General features: G+C 34.5%; 1 protein-coding gene across 1 annotated transcript in view; it reads left to right on the top strand.

The window, feature by feature from the left end:
* Positions 1 to 21,050, top strand: part of LOC149787804 (vesicular glutamate transporter 2-like) — a 127,469-nt gene that overhangs the window by 101,215 nt on the left and 5,204 nt on the right. The window contains exons 4-11 of the mRNA XM_089974013.1: positions 2,702 to 2,820; positions 9,165 to 9,279; positions 9,820 to 9,907; positions 12,404 to 12,490; positions 12,850 to 12,986; positions 15,814 to 15,963; positions 17,482 to 17,614; positions 18,280 to 18,390. Coding sequence (XP_089830139.1) covers positions 2,702 to 2,820; positions 9,165 to 9,279; positions 9,820 to 9,907; positions 12,404 to 12,490; positions 12,850 to 12,986; positions 15,814 to 15,963; positions 17,482 to 17,614; positions 18,280 to 18,390 — 940 coding nt within the window. The remainder of the gene's footprint in view (positions 1 to 2,701; positions 2,821 to 9,164; positions 9,280 to 9,819; positions 9,908 to 12,403; positions 12,491 to 12,849; positions 12,987 to 15,813; positions 15,964 to 17,481; positions 17,615 to 18,279; positions 18,391 to 21,050) is intronic.

Here is a 21,050-nt window from a genome sequence, read left to right as displayed (position 1 = left end):
AGTTGAAAAGTTAGCTAGCTCAGTATAGGTCACCCATGTGCTTGCTCGAGAGTGGCTTGCCAAACAAGTGTCATGACAAATTTACATACCAGAACCAAGAAGGATTTTCCTTGGCTAAGGACGCCCAACGAATAACATCAGGCTGATCTTTTGTTTTTTCCACATGATCTGGTATGCCGACTCACATACGAGTACGCATTTACCATTTTAGATGTTGCCAGCAGATGCAAGAAAGCGGAACCGTTGACGTCTGAAGATTTAGCGAGTATTGCTGATGCGCCTAAACATATTTACACACATTCACCACTAACACTGCCACGGCTATTGCCGTTTCTGCGTTATTAACAAAACATAAGAATATGTTTGTTGTTGGATGTATTAACATACATCGTGACTAGGCAATAGAGGAACGGTTCAATCGTGCTCTTGCGGAACAATTACTTGAACATCAGTATGTGCAGAAATTGATAATGCGGTCTCGTGACAGTCGCTAAGGTATTTACAACCAAATACGTAGCAGACAGTGTTCGAGTGTGTGTAGTCGTTACCGGAAATTACCTCGCGACACAACGACCCTGATTTAAAGGGAGTGAAAATCGAGTTGTTTACTTTGTACTGAGGATCCTCATAAGGACTTTAATTATGGGGCTTCAGCGGTATGGTTTTGGGATTTGGAATCATAATCACCACTCGTATAATTTCATAATCAAGTGATCGATATATTGTAGCCACAATGTACTATGATTATAGTGGGGTTTTGTTTTGGTTACTAAGTTAAAATCTTCTACTATTCATGGTAAATTTGTTCGGCAGGCTCACGAGCGAGCTAGCATGTACTCGAATGTGACTTGGGGGCAAATTTATAGGGAAGGGGAACAAAACTTTGACTTAGATCAGTAACAAAAATCAAAACCTTACAATATCATACTAATAGTTATTGATACACAACATACATTGATAATAAAAACCTTACAATATCATACTAATAAAGTTATTGATACACAACATACATTGATAATGTAGGATTTTACAAACGAGTAGTTTCAATTTCCATTCTCAAATTTGACGATATTATGTAATAAAAATATTCATTAAAAAAGCGCAGTGAAATATGATGATTGATAGACGACAGAATAAAAAAACGTTTGAGAAAATTACTGCTTTAGGTATGCTCTTCTCGTTGAAATCAGGAATAGAAGGACAGAACAAATGAAAACATAATAACCCTTATCTGTTGGAAACCGATACAAGTTCATGTTCTGTTGACCATTCAATTAAATATTCAAAGTACAAATTTCATATTTATGTAAATGAAAATCGATATTCGTAAAATCGCGTTTATAACGATAACTCTCCCTAACATGAAATTCACAGTTGTATTTAATTAGTGACAAAAAATAAGTGAATCGGGAATACCAAATTTGACAGCAATATGAACCTTTGCTGGTGCCTGTCAGACCTAGTTATTATAAGTAGATATCGATTTTAATCTGATTATGAGACACAATAACGTCGAAATTATTATTACGATTCTAGATTTAAATTCAGGTGAGTTCATGTTAGGAAGCGGTTGAGGACTCAGACTGATCTTCGCGAACAAATAGAGGTTGAATTCATTTAAACACAAGGCTATTAGCACTATGGTTGTTTATTATTATACGACACAGAAAATGTTATTATATGTGTGTAATATGACGACAATCAACCCATAATTTTAAGTCGACTTATCTGTAAATTAGCTTTGTCTGCTTTTAAACCGTGCATCGGCATCATGAATTAAATGTCAGGTTTGATTATTTTATTTACCACCTAATTATCGGGTTTTCATCGCCCAGTGAGGTTTCTATGTATCGTTTATAAATGTTATGTACAGTGCAAGAAAATGCGATTTTATGACAAATTGTCAGGACTCTAATTTCAAGTGTGTCAATGTAAATGGGCTGAAGAATCATAGCAATTCATATTTAACAAAATACCTCATCATTAAGTTATCTTAGATTTAATATACAGGAAGATACGGTTGGGATTTTTAATTTTCTATGGGTTTTTTGTTGCTTTTTGTGCTTTTTTTGCTTGTGTCTTACGGTACATTAACATATTATGGTACCATCGTGCTTTCCCCAAGTACTTTTCATGATCTGACCACGGTATACGACCCTGTCTCCTCAGAAGCCAAATTTCAAAGCCAATTCCTTCTGGACTAGAATTCGACCCGTTAACCACTAAGTCAGCACTGTTTCTGACACAGAAGAGAAGCAAAGTTGTACACAAGTAAGGTATTCTGAATGTATGTACATAGGGTCAGTGGCTTCGCTAGGGAGTGCGGGGTGGTGGTGGTAAAGGACCGCATCGGGTGACACCATCAGAGAGGGTGACAACAAAATGCCGGTCTATAAAATTTGTGTGCAGGAAGGAGGTCTATAGGGGTGGCACCATGAGTTACTGCACTGGGTGAAACCAACCCTAGTGACGCCACTGCATAGGGTAAGTGTAATAAGTGTGCTGAAAAAGATATGCTTTCTATAGCAAAATGTTAATTCCAAAATATTTAATGATGATTAATATAATAATAATAATAATAATAATAATAATAATAATAATAATAATAATAATAATTATTTTTATTATTATTATTATTATTATTATTATTATTGTTGTTGTTGTTATTGTTATTATTATTATTATTATTATTATTATTCAGCCGCCAGAGTTCACATGGACACCTGAGACGATAGGTGTGGTAGATAGCTCTTTCTTCTGGGGTTATATTATTACTCAGATTCCAGGAGGTTACATGGCCTCGAGGCTCCCCGCCAACAGGTAAGTTTTTAATAATAATAATAATAATAATAATAATAATAATGATAAATCTCTTAAAATTAATGAATATTACTTTATTACTTTTGAGGTAGAACGTATGTTATTTCTAGCTCTGGGGATATCCGTAAAAGAAATGAAGTCTCGTTTAAGGAAACAAAATGTAGATTAAATCCCGTATAGCTATTTTAGTGGAAGTAATCACGATTAGAAAAATGACTACAACAGTGTGTTCAAAGAAAGATAAATCTGTGATATACTTTTATCCATTCGGAAGATCCTCGACGCTTTTTCTGCCAGGTCAAGAAAGAAGCCAGCAGATAATTCAAGATTGAAAACATATTTTGTTCACATGGCATAAATTGGCAGGAGTCAAAGTTACATTCGGAGCATTGTTGGCCTTCTCTATCGCGACATAAGCGGCCCACTCCGCCCATGGGAGAGGAGATAAGGGGAGGCAAATCATCAAATCCATTGGATTGATGCATATTCCCACAAACAAATCTCAGCCAAGATTAAAGTCAGAGGACATGAACTGGAAACAGTGAGCCAGTTCAAATATCTTGGTTCCATAATCACTGAAAGGGATCAAGAGCAGGAATTTTGTCAAGAGCAGCACAAACAATGGCAGCTATGTCAAAGCTAAGACCCATCTAGAGAGACAAGAATATCTGTCTGAAAACTAAAATCAGACTATTGCGAGCTCTAGTCATCTCAGTCTTTTTGTACTCATGTGAGGCCTGGACCCTGACAGCAGCATTACAACGAAGAATCCAGTCACTTGAAATGAGATGCTACAGAACCATCCTTGGCATCTTTTACATGGACCACATCACAAATGAAGAAGTGCGTAACACCATCAGGCGCGAAGTAGGCCAATATGAGGACCTCCTCACCACCGTCAAAAAGAGAAAGCTGAAATGGTATGGCCATGTCACTAGAGGCAACAGTCTATCCACATCAGTCCTGCAGGGCAGCGTCCAGGGTGGCAGAAGGAGAGGTAGACAGAGAAAAAAGTGGACTGACAACATCACAGAATGGACCAGGAAAAGTTTTGCGGAGACACAGGCATTGGCACATGATCGAGACAAGTGGAGGGAACTGGTCAGATGTTCAGCAGCACAGTGCCTCGACGACCACACTAGGTCATGAGACTGATGATGATGATGATGATGATATTACCACAACTATTTGCAAGGTTATTCCTTGACTTGGAAATAACCAAGCGATGTTCCAATTGTGATTTTGTCTAGTTTTGTGTTCTTTCCCTTGATTACAGTATTTTTATAGAACGAGAATGATATATGCAAATATTCGAAAACATCAACGTAATACCGCTGGTTGTTTGGCCCCCATGTCGGAGCGCACAGCTCCGGATTCTCGCCAATCCGCAAATACTTAGTGGTTACGGCCTACCTTTCATTCTAATCATGACCTGATTTGTAAAGGTCATGGGTGAGCTATTGTCGGAAATCGTTCAGACTGTAAAGCTAGGTTGAAAACTAGTAGATAGGATGGCCGTTTTTATTCCTTAATTTCTGGGGAACTAATTTATATTCAACATGACAATTAAAGCCACCAGACTAAGATTTTGGTAAACTTTATTGCAAAGGTTTAATATATTCATTTGTTTTGCACATTTTGTTAATTAGAAGTTGAATATAGTTTGAAATATTTATTAAATAAATTTAAATAAGCACTTTGATATTATCAAAACTAAAACGAAACAATCTGACTCCCCATTAGAACTTTTTAAAACTATGAAATATGTGTGTGTGTTACATTTAATTTATATTGTCTTCCTTACTTTTTATCATGATTTTAAGTAGTAAACAATATGATGAGTTCCAAAGTTACTGTAATTTCCCATCTGAAATTCAGTTTTCTCAAGCAATCTATTGCGTTTTATGTCAAGTAAATATTTTTATATAGAGAGGTTTTGTAAGCAATTATTCATTTCTGTTTTATATCACCTTGGGAATCTAAAATCAGACTTTGCCATTGTGTTCAGATATAATCTGAGATAAATTATTTATTTAAATTTTTCATTTAAATTACACATCTTAATAGGTTATGGCATACGGGTTATAAACGATGCGTCTATACTTTGGAGTCTTTCTTGCATAGTCCCATAAAAGACCCATGGATACCAGCACATACAATTTAGATATGTACAGTCATTGATATGTGCAGTAAAAAGGTGGACATTAGTAAATTTAAATGAATCTGATATATTGTTATGAAATTGTTGATCCGTCTTGCATACAACTGGTTAGAATAACTCAAACAGAGCGAGAAAGACATGTTGATTGTGTTCAGTGTAGTGGTCATAATGGTTCTAAAAGTGACACGCTATACTAAACAATCTTGCTATACCTCCGTTGAATATGGATCAGTTCAACGGTGTATCTATTCAAAAGTTCTATTGGTAATTCTATTCATTTACAAAAGACCATAATGAAAAGAAAGTTTATAAATTAATTTTATAAATGTGCAAGGAAAAAGAACTATTACGGGAGATTTAGAAATACTGTTTCTTTAATCAGAAATGAAATTACCAAGAAATAAGCTTATAAAGTATATGCAACCATTTGCTGTATAACATCATCATGAATACATTATCCATGGTTACGTATGACGACGAGCGCTCTTTGGTTGACAAGATAAATACACGCTCATGGACATGTAAATACACCATTCTCCAAATACAGCGCTGAGCGCATTAAAACTTGTCTTATGTTCTGTTTAAGTATACCTGCAATCTCTCTTCGCATATCATCAATAATGAGATTACTTTAAATGAACGTGATTTCTATTGCCTCTTCATCTATATTGTTCACATGTTTCTACATTTGAACTTTCGCCCGAATAGATATTAAAATATGCTTACCATAAAAGCTAGTTTGCTTAGATTACTGATTTCATGTTTAAGTCGACACTATTGTCATGATCATCAATTTAAGCATTTATCTAACTTATTCCCACGATCTAGCAATCACGTTTTCATTTCCGAATAACCACTTCCCATTTTACATTTTTATGAATGGACAATTTAGACGGACAATAACGAACGTTGTATTCGAAAGTACGTATGCCTTCAGCTTTTATCTGGTTTAATTCAAACACCGTTTTCCACAATTAGCCACTCCACCAATTACCATGTTTTGAGGTTCCTTTAAATACATTTAACAATGTCTAAAACGCAATTGAAATGATAATTATTTTGAATGTTTACCTGAGCATATGAAGCGAAAAAAGTAATAATTTTGTGAGCATCTGCATTGTTCTGTAAATTTCAATCCCTTGTTGAACGTTACCTAATTTTTGACCTTGGACAAAATAAACAAGATGCATAAAACAGAAACAACTGTACTTTTGGATCAAATAAACAATATACACAAATAGAAACAACTGTACTTTGGGACCAAATGAACAAGATGCACAAAATAGAAACAACTGTACTTTTGGATCAAATAAACAATATACACAAATAGAAACAACTGTACTTTGGGACCAAATGAACAAGATGCACAAAATAGAAACAACTGTACTTTTGGATCAAATAAACAATATACACAAATAGAAACAACTGTACTTTGGGACCAAATGAACAAGATGCACAAAATAGAAACAACTGTACTTTTGGATCAAATAAACAATATACACAAATAGAAACAACTGTACTTTTGGATCAAATAAACAATATACACAAATAGAAACAACTGTACTTTTGGATCAAATAAACAAGAGGTGCAAAGCAGTTATGACACTACCATCAAAATATATAAGATTGTATCTTTTCTTTCATATGTGTATTTACAAGATCTTTTGTTCTTTTATACATTTTCTTCATTCTTCAAACGTTCTCTTTTCACTTTTCTATTATGAGCTTTCTCAACATTTTCTTCAAAGTTCACACCAGGGGGATTTTTTGCCTTTCGTGACGTTTTTTGCCAAGATTTGACTTTAATTCTTACGTGTCATTTTCACCTTCGATTTAATTTACAAGGAAATGTGGATTCTTACCTAAATATGATTTTAGATTTTAATAGTATAAATTGAAAGTCATCATGCAGAATTGCTGTGTAAGAAATACAATCGCTCAGAGAACATTAATTTGAAATTGAAGTTAGTAAATAAATAGATTCTTGGAGATGTCATATGTGTGAAATAGAGAAGAAGAAAACACACTATCTTACTTGATTACATAGAGTAATAGAATTGTGTATGTTTCACTTTTAACTGTCATGACAATCATGATCATCTCCACAAACAAAGGAGAAATCGGGCAATGATCAGTGTCGATTGCGAACTAACATTAAGTGACAATCGAAATTTTGGGCTCAGCGTATTTTACCAATATAGACTGCAAACCTGCCAATACACAAAATTTCACGTCTGATTCCAGAAATAAACTAAAATAGAAAACAAAATCGTTACAAGTAAAATGGCAAACATTAAAATTGTTGTTTAATGGTGTCACGCTCAGAAACCTCTTGGATGGTTCCGTCATGTTGCTATTGCACCCCACCCCAGCAGCATTCAATGTATCTATCAGTAAAAATAACTGTGTTAACGAAAATAAAACCCTCTTCATTTTCACAACAAAACATTCATTAATTTGACAAAATACACAGTTTGAAACATTATATGTACCATCAACATTTTGTAAAAAGTACTATTCTAAACTTATTGTAAAATTCCGGAAATTATATTCTGCAGAAATGAAGCCGTTAATATCACAATAATTGCAATGCCAGTAGCTGGTAAAGGAAAGCAACATTTCCATGGAATGTTACCACGTGATCAAAATGAATTGCGTTTATTTCTGTATAAACTGTAAGGAGACCTACTTTTCTAAGAATACCCACTTCTATAAAAAGAGTCACGTGTGCAACATAAGAAAAATACTGCCGGTGAAGGCAGACACGAAGTAAGCATTAAAAGAAAAGATCATTCTAACAATTTAAAAAAAACAACAAAAAAAACATTGAATAAATTTGGTTTTCATTGGTTGAAGGACTGGTATTGTGATGATCTTATTACAATAAAGCAGAACAATCCCAAGTGCTAAGAATAGCTATGTAACAGAAAACCCCAAACATGTATTACTACGCTCAATTAAGATTTCTGTTTTTTAATGATGCAAACAAAATAACATAACGAATAATTGAAATTTCAATTATAAGAGTTTAACGTTGTTTTTTTCTGAGTTTATCGTGGTATAAACTGTCAGTTGCCGAGAGAGAGAGAGAGAGAGAGATCTAGTTTATGTATACATATATTATATGTTTCATTTTATATTTATCATTTTAGATAGGAAAGGGTCATTTTTAAATGCATTACATTGACTCAGGATAGTGGGTTGCACTTTAATTTCGGTAAATATGTTTAAGTGATCTTTTGACCTTGGAAGTTGTAGAAGTAATCTTGATTGGATTTGAGCTCAGGTTATTGATTTCCCCCTTGGAAATTCTGGACGAACTGATTTCTGATTGGTTGGCTGTTGAAGGAATTGACCTTGTTGACGAGTTGGAATGTTCTGGAAATCAACATTTGACCCTCATCCTGGTTTTGAAATTGTGTCTTGGTTTTTTGAAATATAAGGTAGTTAGTACCATAATTAATTATTCATATCTTAAAACATTAGTCTCAGTAGAATTAGTTTTGGTAGTGTTCAGTTGAGAGGATTTTATTTATTTACTTCAATTCCTCATTGGAATTACACTGCTCAGTGACGACTGTAGAATAAAATAACTATTATGGAATTACTGGGAATTCATTTAAAGATATTTTGGATTATATGATTGTGATACAATAAGACTGATAGCATATCAACACTATTAAAGGCTACTTGCACATAAGTACATTCAAAACTGGACTAGAACTCATTTGGAATACTCTTTACTTTTGGACTTTTGAAAGTACATTTATGACTGTTCGGGAATACATTCAAAATACTTTAACTTGTTTGTAAATATTTGGAATTCTAAGGAAATTGTTTATTTGTTGAAAGTTACAAAACTTGCTGCTTTTCGCTTTCGTCTCGTGAAGTGGAAACACTTTGCATTGTCACTTGTGGCTGCGCCACTCGTAAAATAAAAACAATTATTCCACTTCACTCATAAAATATGTCTTGATACCTTCTCATAAACGTATATATCCTCCATGTAGATGATTTGGAGGATCGCACAAGAATGTCTTGTCATACATTTAAAACCTGGGTCATTAGAAGGAAAAGTGATTAATACAATTTTAGAAATATTTGACCAATATCGATAGTAATTAAACTTACTCATTTATGTAGAATATATAACCAATGTTAAACCCGTACTTATTTTTGGCAGAATATTTGGTCTGGCAATTGGGGCCTCTGCTTTCCTGAATCTTTTTTTGCCAGCTGCAGCAAAAGTCCATTACGGTCTGGTAATGGCAGTCAGAATTTTACAGGGACTTGCTGAGGTAAACACACACACACACACACACACACACACACACACCAAATCAGGATATAATGTATTACGTAAATCCTCATACGACATGAAAGAAAGGGCATAATCCGCACATTGCTGAAGGTACCGATATCTTACAATTGCATTAACCGCAAGAGAAACAAACGAAGTGTGGTACCTTTGCCATAGTGAAAAACTGATATCTAGCACTGCTACGAAATGCAACTTGTGAGAATTTGATATACTATTTCTAAACAGAAATTTGTTATTCGTTAAATAAACCTCACTTAAGACTGCAGCAGATGTAGTTTATGAATGTTAGCTTATTATTTGATATTGAAGAAGTCCAGTTCTGTTGCTGGTACAGTTTGACCAGCTAGGTAGTGATTATTAGAAGAAGAAGAGGGAGGAAGATGGAAATGGCAACGACGGCGTCAATATGGACTAGGATGATGACGATAATAAGAAGATGTTGACATGTTTTTCTTTGCGTTGCCTTATTATTATTATTATTATTATTATTGTTTATTTATTTATTTATTTATTGCAGGGAGTAACCTACCCAGCCTGTCATGGCATTTGGAGCCATTGGGCACCACCTTTAGAGAGATCAAAACTGGCAACTATTGCTTTTTGTGGTAGGCTTCCTTTGCTAAATGTGTCTTCAAGCACACTCACACACACGCAGACACACGCACGCACGCACGCACGCACGCAAACTAATGGCCATTTGCCACATAAACTTGTTTTTCCTCGTTAGAGTCTGCTATTGAAGTATTCAGTCTTCCAAGTTTTAATGATGCGACTGCATTTTTAAAATCTGTATATGAATAATTATTAATCAATGATTATCGACTTTACATTGAACCAAACTTCTGTAACATGCATAACACATTATTCGTTTTATTTACATTTATGATTTTCTAAAAAGAACTGCTTGTTTCATAAGTATAGTTTACAATGATTGATAATTGTATATCCTGGCCACGATATCACTCAGTATCACAAACGTTCTCCTCAAAAATAGACATTTTACAGTATATTGTTTTTGACAGTATTGAGATTTTCCTCAGAGGTAGATAAAGTTTTGAGATTTTCCTCAGAGGTAGATACAATATTGAGATTTTCCTTAGAGGTAGATACAGTACTGAGATTTTCCTCAGAGGTAGATACAGTATTGAGATTTCCTTAGAGGTAGATACAGTATTGAGATTTTCCTTAGAGGTAGATATAATACTGAGATACAGTCCAAAGGACTATAAATAATCTACCAATTTAAGAATCTACAGATGCGAAATATGTTTATTTTTGGAGAAGAAAAACATTAGTCCAGAGATATCTCAAAAGCTGAGGAATAAAGAGGTCACTTCTAAATTCAATAGATTAGGACCATCTTTTCACGCCTGCATATATTCACTGAAAAGTTCATTTTTGGAGACCAATCGATAAGAAGGAAGTTTATGAATCTGAATTTAAGAATACTCAGTAAAAATGGTACCTATTCGTAAGACCTAGAAAGAAAGAAAGCAAATTCCTGTTACGCGTAACTGCGATTACAAAGGCAACAAAACCACAACATGAGCTCTTTCTTCAACAGAAACAACTAATCGGATTAATTTAAATGTCGTACGTGAATCTACCAAGTAAAATTTTCAAGTGTTGATTCAAATCGACTGTAGATGGGGAAATGTGAGCACGTGACAATTACTAAATGTAATTAAGATTTCGTGTTCTGCATCCGCGAGAAAACATAGTTACATTCACTCTAATCAAGAAACGTAAATAGATTCTCCTTAGAAATCGATCTCATCCGTCTCTTACTTAGACAGGAGCATGTCAGATTTCGTCGGAGATAAAATTAAACAGGTATTCTAAATTAAATTAACACCGGTTACATCGAGGAAGGGAATGAACACAAGATAAGTCATGTCTGAATGAAGATTAGAGGAGGAATTCATATGTGTCTGAAAATTTAATTCCACTGATTTTATTTATGGTCCAAATTCATAGTTAGGGGAGTGTCAGTAATGGGCAAATGTCTAAAACAGCAAACACATTTTTTCTTTTGGACAAAAAATAGGTCAGATAGATATTCATTACTGAAAAGGGTCAATATAACAATTGTACAACTTTCTGTAACGAACAAACAAATAACAACATGTCAATCCACCAATGGCCACATCGTAAGAGTGATGACTTCAAATTTAAAACAGAATCCCAAACCATAAAAGCCAAACTTGAACAGATTTTTTTTTAAACACCTCTGAAAGTCTATAAAGTTGTGTACGAAACGTGATCGTGTAACTGACGGAAAGAGATAAGAACTGCTGATTCCAGTGTATTTCCGCAAGAGCAAATATATTTCTTCGAAGACTATCAAAAATTTGAAACAAAATGCTATCTGCGAAAATTATGTTAGTGATGAAATATTGAAGAGAATATTTCCATCAGAGGAGATCACGGTGATTTAATTAGTGCAATGTCTATGAGTAATATTATGCAATCACAGTTCCTACAGTTCTTCAAAACTTAAATGAAGATCAGGTGTCGGTTTTGTATGTGATTAATCGTTTTCTCATTTTAGTGTTTGATAAATTAATCCTCGTTTCGGTCAGGCTATGAAGACAAAAATCTATTCCATAGTTGGGCTGAAAGCGGTACAGTTGTACAGTTGGGTTTTTAAAAAATTAAGGTTTTGATTATTTTATACACAACTAGGTGTCATTTTCAAAAACAAAAATCACCCATTAATTTGCATTTGAGGTGAATATTCTTTGTAAATTATCAACCATTGAGTGACGGAAGTAAATATTGCACTTTATTACTATTTCTCTTTCAAAGTTAGCAAATGACATCAAGAGTATATTTCCACATGTACATAATTTTAAAAATCGTGATTAATTTTAACATTCTCAATCCATTTATCCCTTTTTTAATGTTTTATTTTAAAGCTGTAAATTTGGATAATGTGTATATAATGAATGCGATATATGAGTCTAGTTTAAATCATGATCTCAAGTCAAGATGTTTGTATTTTCTATTGTAAAAGAAGACCTTAAAATATTGGCATGATGAAAATCAAACGAAAGGACTATTTGCATAAGGTAATTCATGTGTTTTTACTTCTTTGAAAGGATCCTACGCCGGGGCGGTTTTGGGAATGCCACTATCCGGTATTTTAACAAAACAGTTCGGTTGGCAGTCAGGATTCTATGTATTTGGTAAATTATTTTATATTCTTTCTTTGTTTTTCTTTTTTCATTTCTTGTCATAATGTATTATGAAAACTTAAGATTATGAAATTCCTGTCTCGCGATTGTGTTTCTCAAAATTTACATCAGGAGAGAAAATGTTGAAATAGGTATTTCTAAAAGTATATATTACATATATTTGTAGCAATTGGTGTGAAAACACCAATATTAATGGAGTATGCAATACAAGTGTTGTAAAGAGGAATGAAAACATCGAAAGTACATACAAGAATTCGACAAACATTTTCTTACAAATGAAGCGAAAGAAGTCATCGTAAAGTTATAACAAGTTATCCTCAGTATGCTGTTGTTATGTGATACGTTTTCAGGTGCAATGGGAATCATATGGACCACAGTTTGGTGGTTTTTGTCCTTTGAAAAGCCGTCTTCCCATCCATACATTACCGAGGAGGAAAGAATTTACATCGAAACATGTATAGGAGAAAATACCTCAATACTTCAAAAGGTAGGTCGTCATCAATTGCTGATCTCATTCATCAACTTGTATTACTAGGTTTCCTCCGGAGTTATAGAGCACTATAGAATTGTAGGAAATCACATGACAAAGTCGTTTGCCTACAACTCTTACAACTCTGAAACAGACAGCTCATTAAAATGGCTATTTCTAGTACTGGATAAATATTACAGAACTAGCACGAGAAATGAATTTCCAGTGTAGTCATTGTTGTGTTCTGAAAGTAAGCTAATGAAATTTTAACACATCGAAATACTAAAATAGTTATCGACTCATATATATATATATATATATATATATATATATATATATATATATATATATATATATATATAATTATCTATAAAATAATAAGAATTTTAAAAAGGGTTAGATAATTTATGTCGAATCAGTTGGTCCTAAAAGTGTACAATACAGGTGCTGCCCCATTTTATCTATTGCTGTACTGTGTGGGCCTTTCCTATGCAGAGACTACACAGCTTACAGAAAAGTGCAGACGCGGTGATTTTAAATGTCAGTGTTAATTTAACACCTACATCATCTCTTTTTGGCGCTCTAAGATTGATGCTAATTAAAGATAACATTTTTTTTTAGAAAAGCTGTTGTTACATTCTTACATTAAATAATTTAGCGGTAGAGTATCTTAGAGATTTTAAGTTTGTGAGGAACACTTGCACAAGGACTACAACAATGATCACATATACCACAAGGTCGTACAGAATAATTGACAAAATATTTTTGCTTGCACTGGTCCAGTTTTAAGGAATAGTTGGCAGCATGATATCAAACAAGTACCAAACGTTCTAGCTTTTAAATGCTGTACCTGTGTAGATATTTTACTGAGTAATCCTCATTTATAACCGCATAAGATTTGTGAATAGCACGTGATACAATTTTGTATAGCACGTGTGTTACAATTTTGTAATAACAGTATGTTAATCTTGCATAATTTGTATTTTGGCTATATTTATTTTCTTCTGTGCTGTAGATGTCAATCTTGAAGATTTTTACTAATTACGCGGATACTTGTATATTTGTGACATATACAGGGTCATAATGTCATCTATCTGTTAATTAATTATCCTACCCTGGATAAATAAAGACTGTATTATTATTATTATTATTATTATAAGTTAGGCCTTACTATGTACCATAATATCCGAATCACCTCCAACCCAAGATTTAGATACCTAAAAAAGGAGAAAATTATAGGCTTTACAACCTCCCTAGGCTTGACACATTTCCTGTTTTATAACATGGATTACCCGATTTTGTATTGGGAGCGAGCGCCCGAAATCAGTTTTGCGAGGGAACTGATAATTTCTTGCCATGTCACTGTTACCAGTGCGGAAGATATTGGTAATGAGCTTTTAGAGGGTGGGGTGGGGTTGGGGGTTGGAGGGTTGCATCTGTGCAACAGTGCGATACTGAGGAGAGGAACCTCAGTGCCGATCAACCTGCTCTCCAGTGATGTTGTTATAAAAAGCTACTGCTAGTACAGACCGTTTAACCCTGGGGCAATCTTCTTTATGATTTGGCATGTCACTTGTGCATTGAATTTGCAAAGTAACTTACTGAAAACCCCATGAAAATGTGGTAAAAGAATTCTGTTTCGACCCCCCAAAAAAATGATTTCAACTTGTGGTCTCAGTGGTAATTCGAGAAAAGAATGAGTGCTTCCTGGGGAGTCGTTTGAAAAGCAGGTCTCTAGAAGTCACACGAGACTCTGGATGAACGTTACTTAAGCTGTCAAACCCAATATCAATCCACGCCTCAAAACCAAAAAGTAGAACCTATTTTACACTTTAGCTTTACTGATTTTAAAAAAATATTGTTAGTTTTAGTGACACGTGTCTGTGCAATTGTCTATACATTTCAGACTATACAGTGAACGCGAAAGATTCAGTTAAAGTGGCTATTGCAAGTTGCAGTACTGCTGTTGGTTCGGTGATTAATCGGTTTAAACCCAGGGTCATTTGAGTTTCATTGTAAAAGGTTATGATATTTGCCCAATCAAGTTGTTAAAAATCAGTTTAACAAAACAGAAGATGATGTCTGAAATACGCTCGAGATTAGATACTGTCTGCGTTTTTCCATGATGATTTTGTTCAAATGGTAATGCTTAAGAAAAAAAGCATAAACGTCAATCAGATACATGACTATTTTGTATTCGCTAAGTTAAGAAGTGTATATGCTAAGTTTAGTGCTCTTAAAATAGCGCTTGACAGTGCCTGAGAGATTATTAAAGGGCCGCCATTTTTGGTGGCTACAGACAGGTTCTAAAATTCTCATAAACGTTATAATAAAAATGGATACTTGGTTCTAAATATATTTGTGGAATCTGTCTAAAGAGAATAACGCTGCAAAAATGGTGACAGATTGTCATTATAAAACCTCGTACAAAGGGTCATGTATTTCTTTGTTTAAAAAACACATTAAACTTAGCGTGGAAAAACCTCGGTAATTTCGAGCGTACTATAATTGTATCTAACATGGAAACCACACTCTATTTACTGTACGACTGTATATTGGATTACCTAATTGATATTTAAAACTTCGAAAAACGGATTTACTTGTAGGTAAATTAAAAAACTTGATTCAGTTGCAAAATTTATTTTCGACCTGCCTGCCTACGCACATTCATACATGCGCACAAACATACGTACTCACGGTGCATTGTGGACCGATTTATCTAATGTAGTCAGTGATTTGTGTTTTGTTTAACTCAGTTTTCACGTGTGTTAATTTTGAAATATTTATTAAACAGTCGAAGTATGTTTCTCGCATGATATTATCCATATGCTCGTGATACTCGCAGGATATGAAGACGCCATGGAAGAAATTTTTCACATCCATGCCAGTGTTCGCCATCATGGTTGCAAACTTCTGCAGAAGCTGGACATTTTACTTACTAATTATAGAGCAACCAATGTACTTCTCTGAAGTTCTTAACTTTCCTATATCAAAGGTAAGGATTATTATCTTGCTACAATTTAAAAAAATTGGGAGTCCTATTTACGTACATGCAGAGAGAGGTGGGGTTTGGGGTGGTGACGGAAAGGATTTATAGAATTGAATAATGGGGTGTTGGAATGACTGGAATATCAAATTTCGGTTTAAGGGATGAGGTACATACATACATGCATACATACATACATACGTACGTACGTACGTACATACATACATACATACACGTGCAAAAATGCTTTTTTTGTTGTTGTTGTTGTAGGGTTTAACGCCATTTTTCAGCACACGATAGGCTATACATGGCGGCCAGTATTAATGGTGGAGGAAGAACCCGGGAAAACCCCGGAAAGAACCACCGACCCACGAGAAGCTACTGGCAAGCTTTCTCACATACCCACATTAGCCGAATCCGAGACTCGAACCCATGCAGACAGAGGTGAGATGGCAGTGATCCGTAACGGAGAGCGCTTTAGACCACTCGGCCACTCGGGTCCCCTGCAAAAATGCATACATACATACATACATACATTCATACATACGTGCATACACACACACACACATACATACATACATACATACATACATACATACATACATACATACGTGCATACACACACACACATACATACATACATACATACATACATACATACATACATACATACAAATTAAAGTTGCCAATCTTATTCATATTCTCTTCTAAAAAGAGGTCAGTTTTATACTTTTGTCGATACAATTGAAGCTTATTATTGATGATTAGTCGTGATGATATATTTTTTAACAGGAATTAACTTTTAACTTTCGTATGTCAGCTTCGAAAATTATACTTTTGTTTCTTCACCTTCGTTTGTGTATTCATCTCACCTTTATATATACCCACCAATAGGACTATAAAAGGTGTCACTACTCTCTAATGTTCTACGGTCTCGCACGGTTCTAAAATGTCCTTGATAACTCATTTGAAAAATTAAATTAGTTTCATTTCGACAGATAATACTAGAAATCTGACTCTAGTGACTTCTCATGCGAATGTTGATTGTCACTGGGCAATATTTCTTAATTTTCCTGACAAATGAAATACATTATTATCAAATGCAATGCAACCATATTGATCGGAATGCTTCAGTCCCGGCCGTTTGTAAGTGGTTTTTCCCAGTATTAGACAGCTTCAGCCCGAGGGAGATTCAATAACAGTTGTTAAATTCGTTTCATTGGATTAAAGTTAAATTTTCCTGAGATATTTTACGCAGTTTTTATGGCTTATTTAATGAGTTAGTTTTATTGGATACATTCCCTCTTAATGACACAACATCTTTTTATTGATGTGTTGGAAAATTAATTGTGCTGGTATTAGGTGAATACAGTCATGTTTACCATGACTAAAACGAAGCAAGCTTTTTAAAACAAAATTAAAGCGAATCTGCTGATGTTGTTGATGTGTGTCATTATAAATAAAGAACAAATGACCTTTTACAGACTTTTATATCTGAACATGTTTGATCATATTCTTTCAATTTAGAGTGGAATCCTTTCGGCCCTGCCGCACCTGGTGATGGCGATTATCGTCCCTATCGGCGGTTTCATTGCCGATTTCCTCAGACGCCGAAGAATTCTCTCCACCACCGTCGTCCGAAAAATCTTTAACTGTGGAGGTTAGTTATGAGTTCAAAGGTCCCCGAACATTTGACATGGATACACCACGTTTCTAACAACAAAATGTACGCATCATATTCGCTTAGTCAGTCTGCTCCTTTGTCCATTGCTATCTGGACTGTAATTAGTATATTACCAGACCTATTTAGACTAACAATATACAAGGCAGCGTAGACGCAAGTTGGTAAAAATAATGTTATTGTGACATGGTTATTTAACATTACTTAGAAATCGTGTAAATTCTCTAACTCTAACACATATTCTCCTATGGCTATCAAAGTTGAAATGCCTGCACATCCTTGGATGAGCGTATGTTGTACACGATACAGGAATCACTGTGACCTATATTTTAGCTTGTTTATAATTTTTTTATGAATAGTGCTTAAAGTGCAAGTGTAGTGTCAGCCCCTACACGCTAATAGCAGCATGTGCAGTTATCTATTTTATTAAGTCCATTCACTCTCCCAAAATGTGGCATGAATGTAAGGCAGAATATATTATATATTTCACATACATTTTTAAGTTCGAAATAAAATAAGTAACACACTTTCACTCCTTAAGTGTATATGAACATGTTATTTTGACTTTTCTATAGAAGCGTCCACTACAATTCAGTTTGTTATGCGATTTCGTCCATGATTAACATATTTTTTCTTTCGTCAAGGCTTTGGAATGGAAGCTATTTTCTTACTAGGGGTTGGATTTACTCGTAACGCTGTCACCGCTATAGTGTGTCTCACACTCGCCGTCGGATTTAGCGGCTTCGCTATTTCAGGTAGGTACAACATCACACCATCTTGCATGTTCCTCATAGAAAGAACTTAAGAAAGAGCTTAAATTGGATTCTTCAGGTCGGTCATTTTGGGCTTGGCCTGTATTTCACAATCGAGATTTAGGACGGAACTTTGCCTTAAAGTTGGTCAGTTTGGGCTTGGTCTATATTTCACAAACATGATTTAGAACTGAAATTTCCCGTAAAGTCGGTCATTTTGGACTTGGTCTGGATTTGATACATGGGGCTGAGATTTGCCTAAAGGTCGAGCATTTTGGCTTGGCCTATATTTCATAAACGGGATTTAGGATCGAACTTTGCTTTCAAGTTCGTCAGTTTGGGCTTTGCCTAAAATTAGAAAACGGCATGTAGGGCTGAACTTTGCTTTAAGTCTATAATTCATCAATTCGATAACATGATATTTAAGTCTGATTCAAAATTTATGAATCAAATGTCTGAAGATTACGTTGTTAGAGGACTGCTCTGATGGTATGGTGCAATTTGTGTTTGCTTCATAACCAAAAATCTGATTGTGCAGAGAAATTAAACTTGAACAGAGACTGTAAAAAATTTAATTGACGAAATTACATATACTAGGCATAATGCACGAAACAATGTGCGATTTTAAGAAAAATGCGACATTAGTCTGAAATCTTAAAATGCACAGATTCCTTTTACTTGATTTCGTCCAAAAACAATTCTTGAAATTATGATGGATATTGCGACTTTGTGCTTCTTTACATTTAAGATATATAATTATATCCACTGATCACTTAAATTTTGTATGGTTAGAAAAATAGATAACGTATGAAAGCCACTTTTACTCGCGTAACGTTTAAAATATGCCCTCCATTTTTATTGAAGGCTATGAAGTGGCCATTTCTTGATTTTCAATGTGATACATTTTTTCTAATCCTAACCTAAATTATCTGACTTTTGTTTCATCACATACCAATTAAATCTTAGATGGTTGATCAAGCGTTTTTTATGTATACTCATCTGTATTTCTGTAATGCACACCTTGGCAAGAACAATGCTTAAATATGCCATAGAAAACGTTTAATAATTTCAATTTGTTTAGAATTATATTCACGTTGTATTTCGAAAAATACTAGCATTCAGAAAGCGTATAAAATGAGGTGATAAATAAATATAAACATAAAAGCCAGCATTTTGGACCGCTCCGGTGGCCTAGTGGTTAGAGCGTCCGCCTAGGGTGCGAGAGGTCGTGGTTTCGAACACTGGCCGAGTCATAACAAAGACTTACAAAAATGGCACTAACAGCTGCCTCGCGTGGTTTTCAGTATTAAAAGGTTAGTGCTAGGACTTGTCGGTCTAGTGTCAGGATAATCTGACTGGGTGGGACATAATGATACATGTCTGCGGCATGATGCCCCAATGCTAGACACTATCAACTGCCACACTGCAGACATCGTAGCGATATGACTGAAAAATTGTTAAAGCTACGTTAAAAATCCAAAACACACACACACACACACACACACACACACACACATTCGTGTTATGTTCAAAGTCGCTGAAAGAACTTTTCTGATATCACGTTAACATATATGGCCTGATGTATTCCAACATCAAATCAAATTCGTTCTTTTGCACCTACTCAGAAACAAATATAACATATCTCAAAAGAATTACTCACATACATACCGATAAAACATCAACTAGAGTCCAGACTGCTTCACCAGAACCATTCTCAGCATGCCAATATGAGTTTGAAAATCAATACTCTCTGTAACCACAATGCAAATAATGTGATCGACATTCTTTCCAAGAAGCATATTTTAGGAACTATGACATTATATCTGCTGCTTTTTAATACTCGTTTCCCACGATAAGTTTTTAAAGGTTATTGAAGCATATTTGCTGTTATGTAATGATACAAATACTTTCTAATACTTTCCTGCAATATGTTTATTAAGAAAGGAATGTTGATCACGTATATGTATAATAATTTAGATGTGTATGATAATATTCAAATAAACGGTCCTTGTCTTTATTGGTCTTTCTTACAGAGACCTTTTAATAATAAAATCTAATGATTTGTGTGGAAATATTATGCTTAGAGTCACTCAAACGCTTTATAACGAGGTTACACTATCCTGTTTTCTTTAAATCGATATTCCTATATGCACAGATTGTTTTGGTTTAACTGAAGCATGCCACGCCGCCCAAAATGCGACCCTATTTTGGACAACGAAATAAAATTTTAATTCAGTAATTTGCAGGGGGAACGCCCCCAGTCATTCCAGAATGCCAAGTCAAACTGTTGCATTCTGTACATGATATTATTTCTATTCCTCTGAGGATCCATGTCAAAATATTACAGTCAGGAGAATTCTGAATGTGTCTTGTATTCAATAACAGCACTACTATAACATCAACTGACAACCCATTTTTTGTTTAGTTATAGTTGTTCTTAAACAAATATTCAGTTGTCGACTGGTAATGGGTTTCTCTATAATGATAGCTTTTATCACTTTGTGAGATATGACTCGATCGGGTCAGGTTTCAGACCGAACAACAATCGCACATAATTTGACCTTTCTGTATTAAAAAAAAAAATCCCTCATTGTAAATCTAATGTTTAGCCTTTTGTGACACTCAATTGGCCAAATAATGGAGAGCATTGAAATATAATTTAC

Source organism: Sinohyriopsis cumingii, chromosome 11 (genome assembly GCF_028554795.1).
Source record: "Sinohyriopsis cumingii isolate HCF-2022 chromosome 11, ASM2855479v2, whole genome shotgun sequence".
In the NCBI taxonomy this organism is placed as follows: domain Eukaryota; kingdom Metazoa; phylum Mollusca; class Bivalvia; order Unionida; family Unionidae; genus Sinohyriopsis; species Sinohyriopsis cumingii.
The sequence above is the reverse complement of the archived record's forward strand: the minus strand, read 5'-3'. Positions and strand labels throughout refer to the sequence as shown.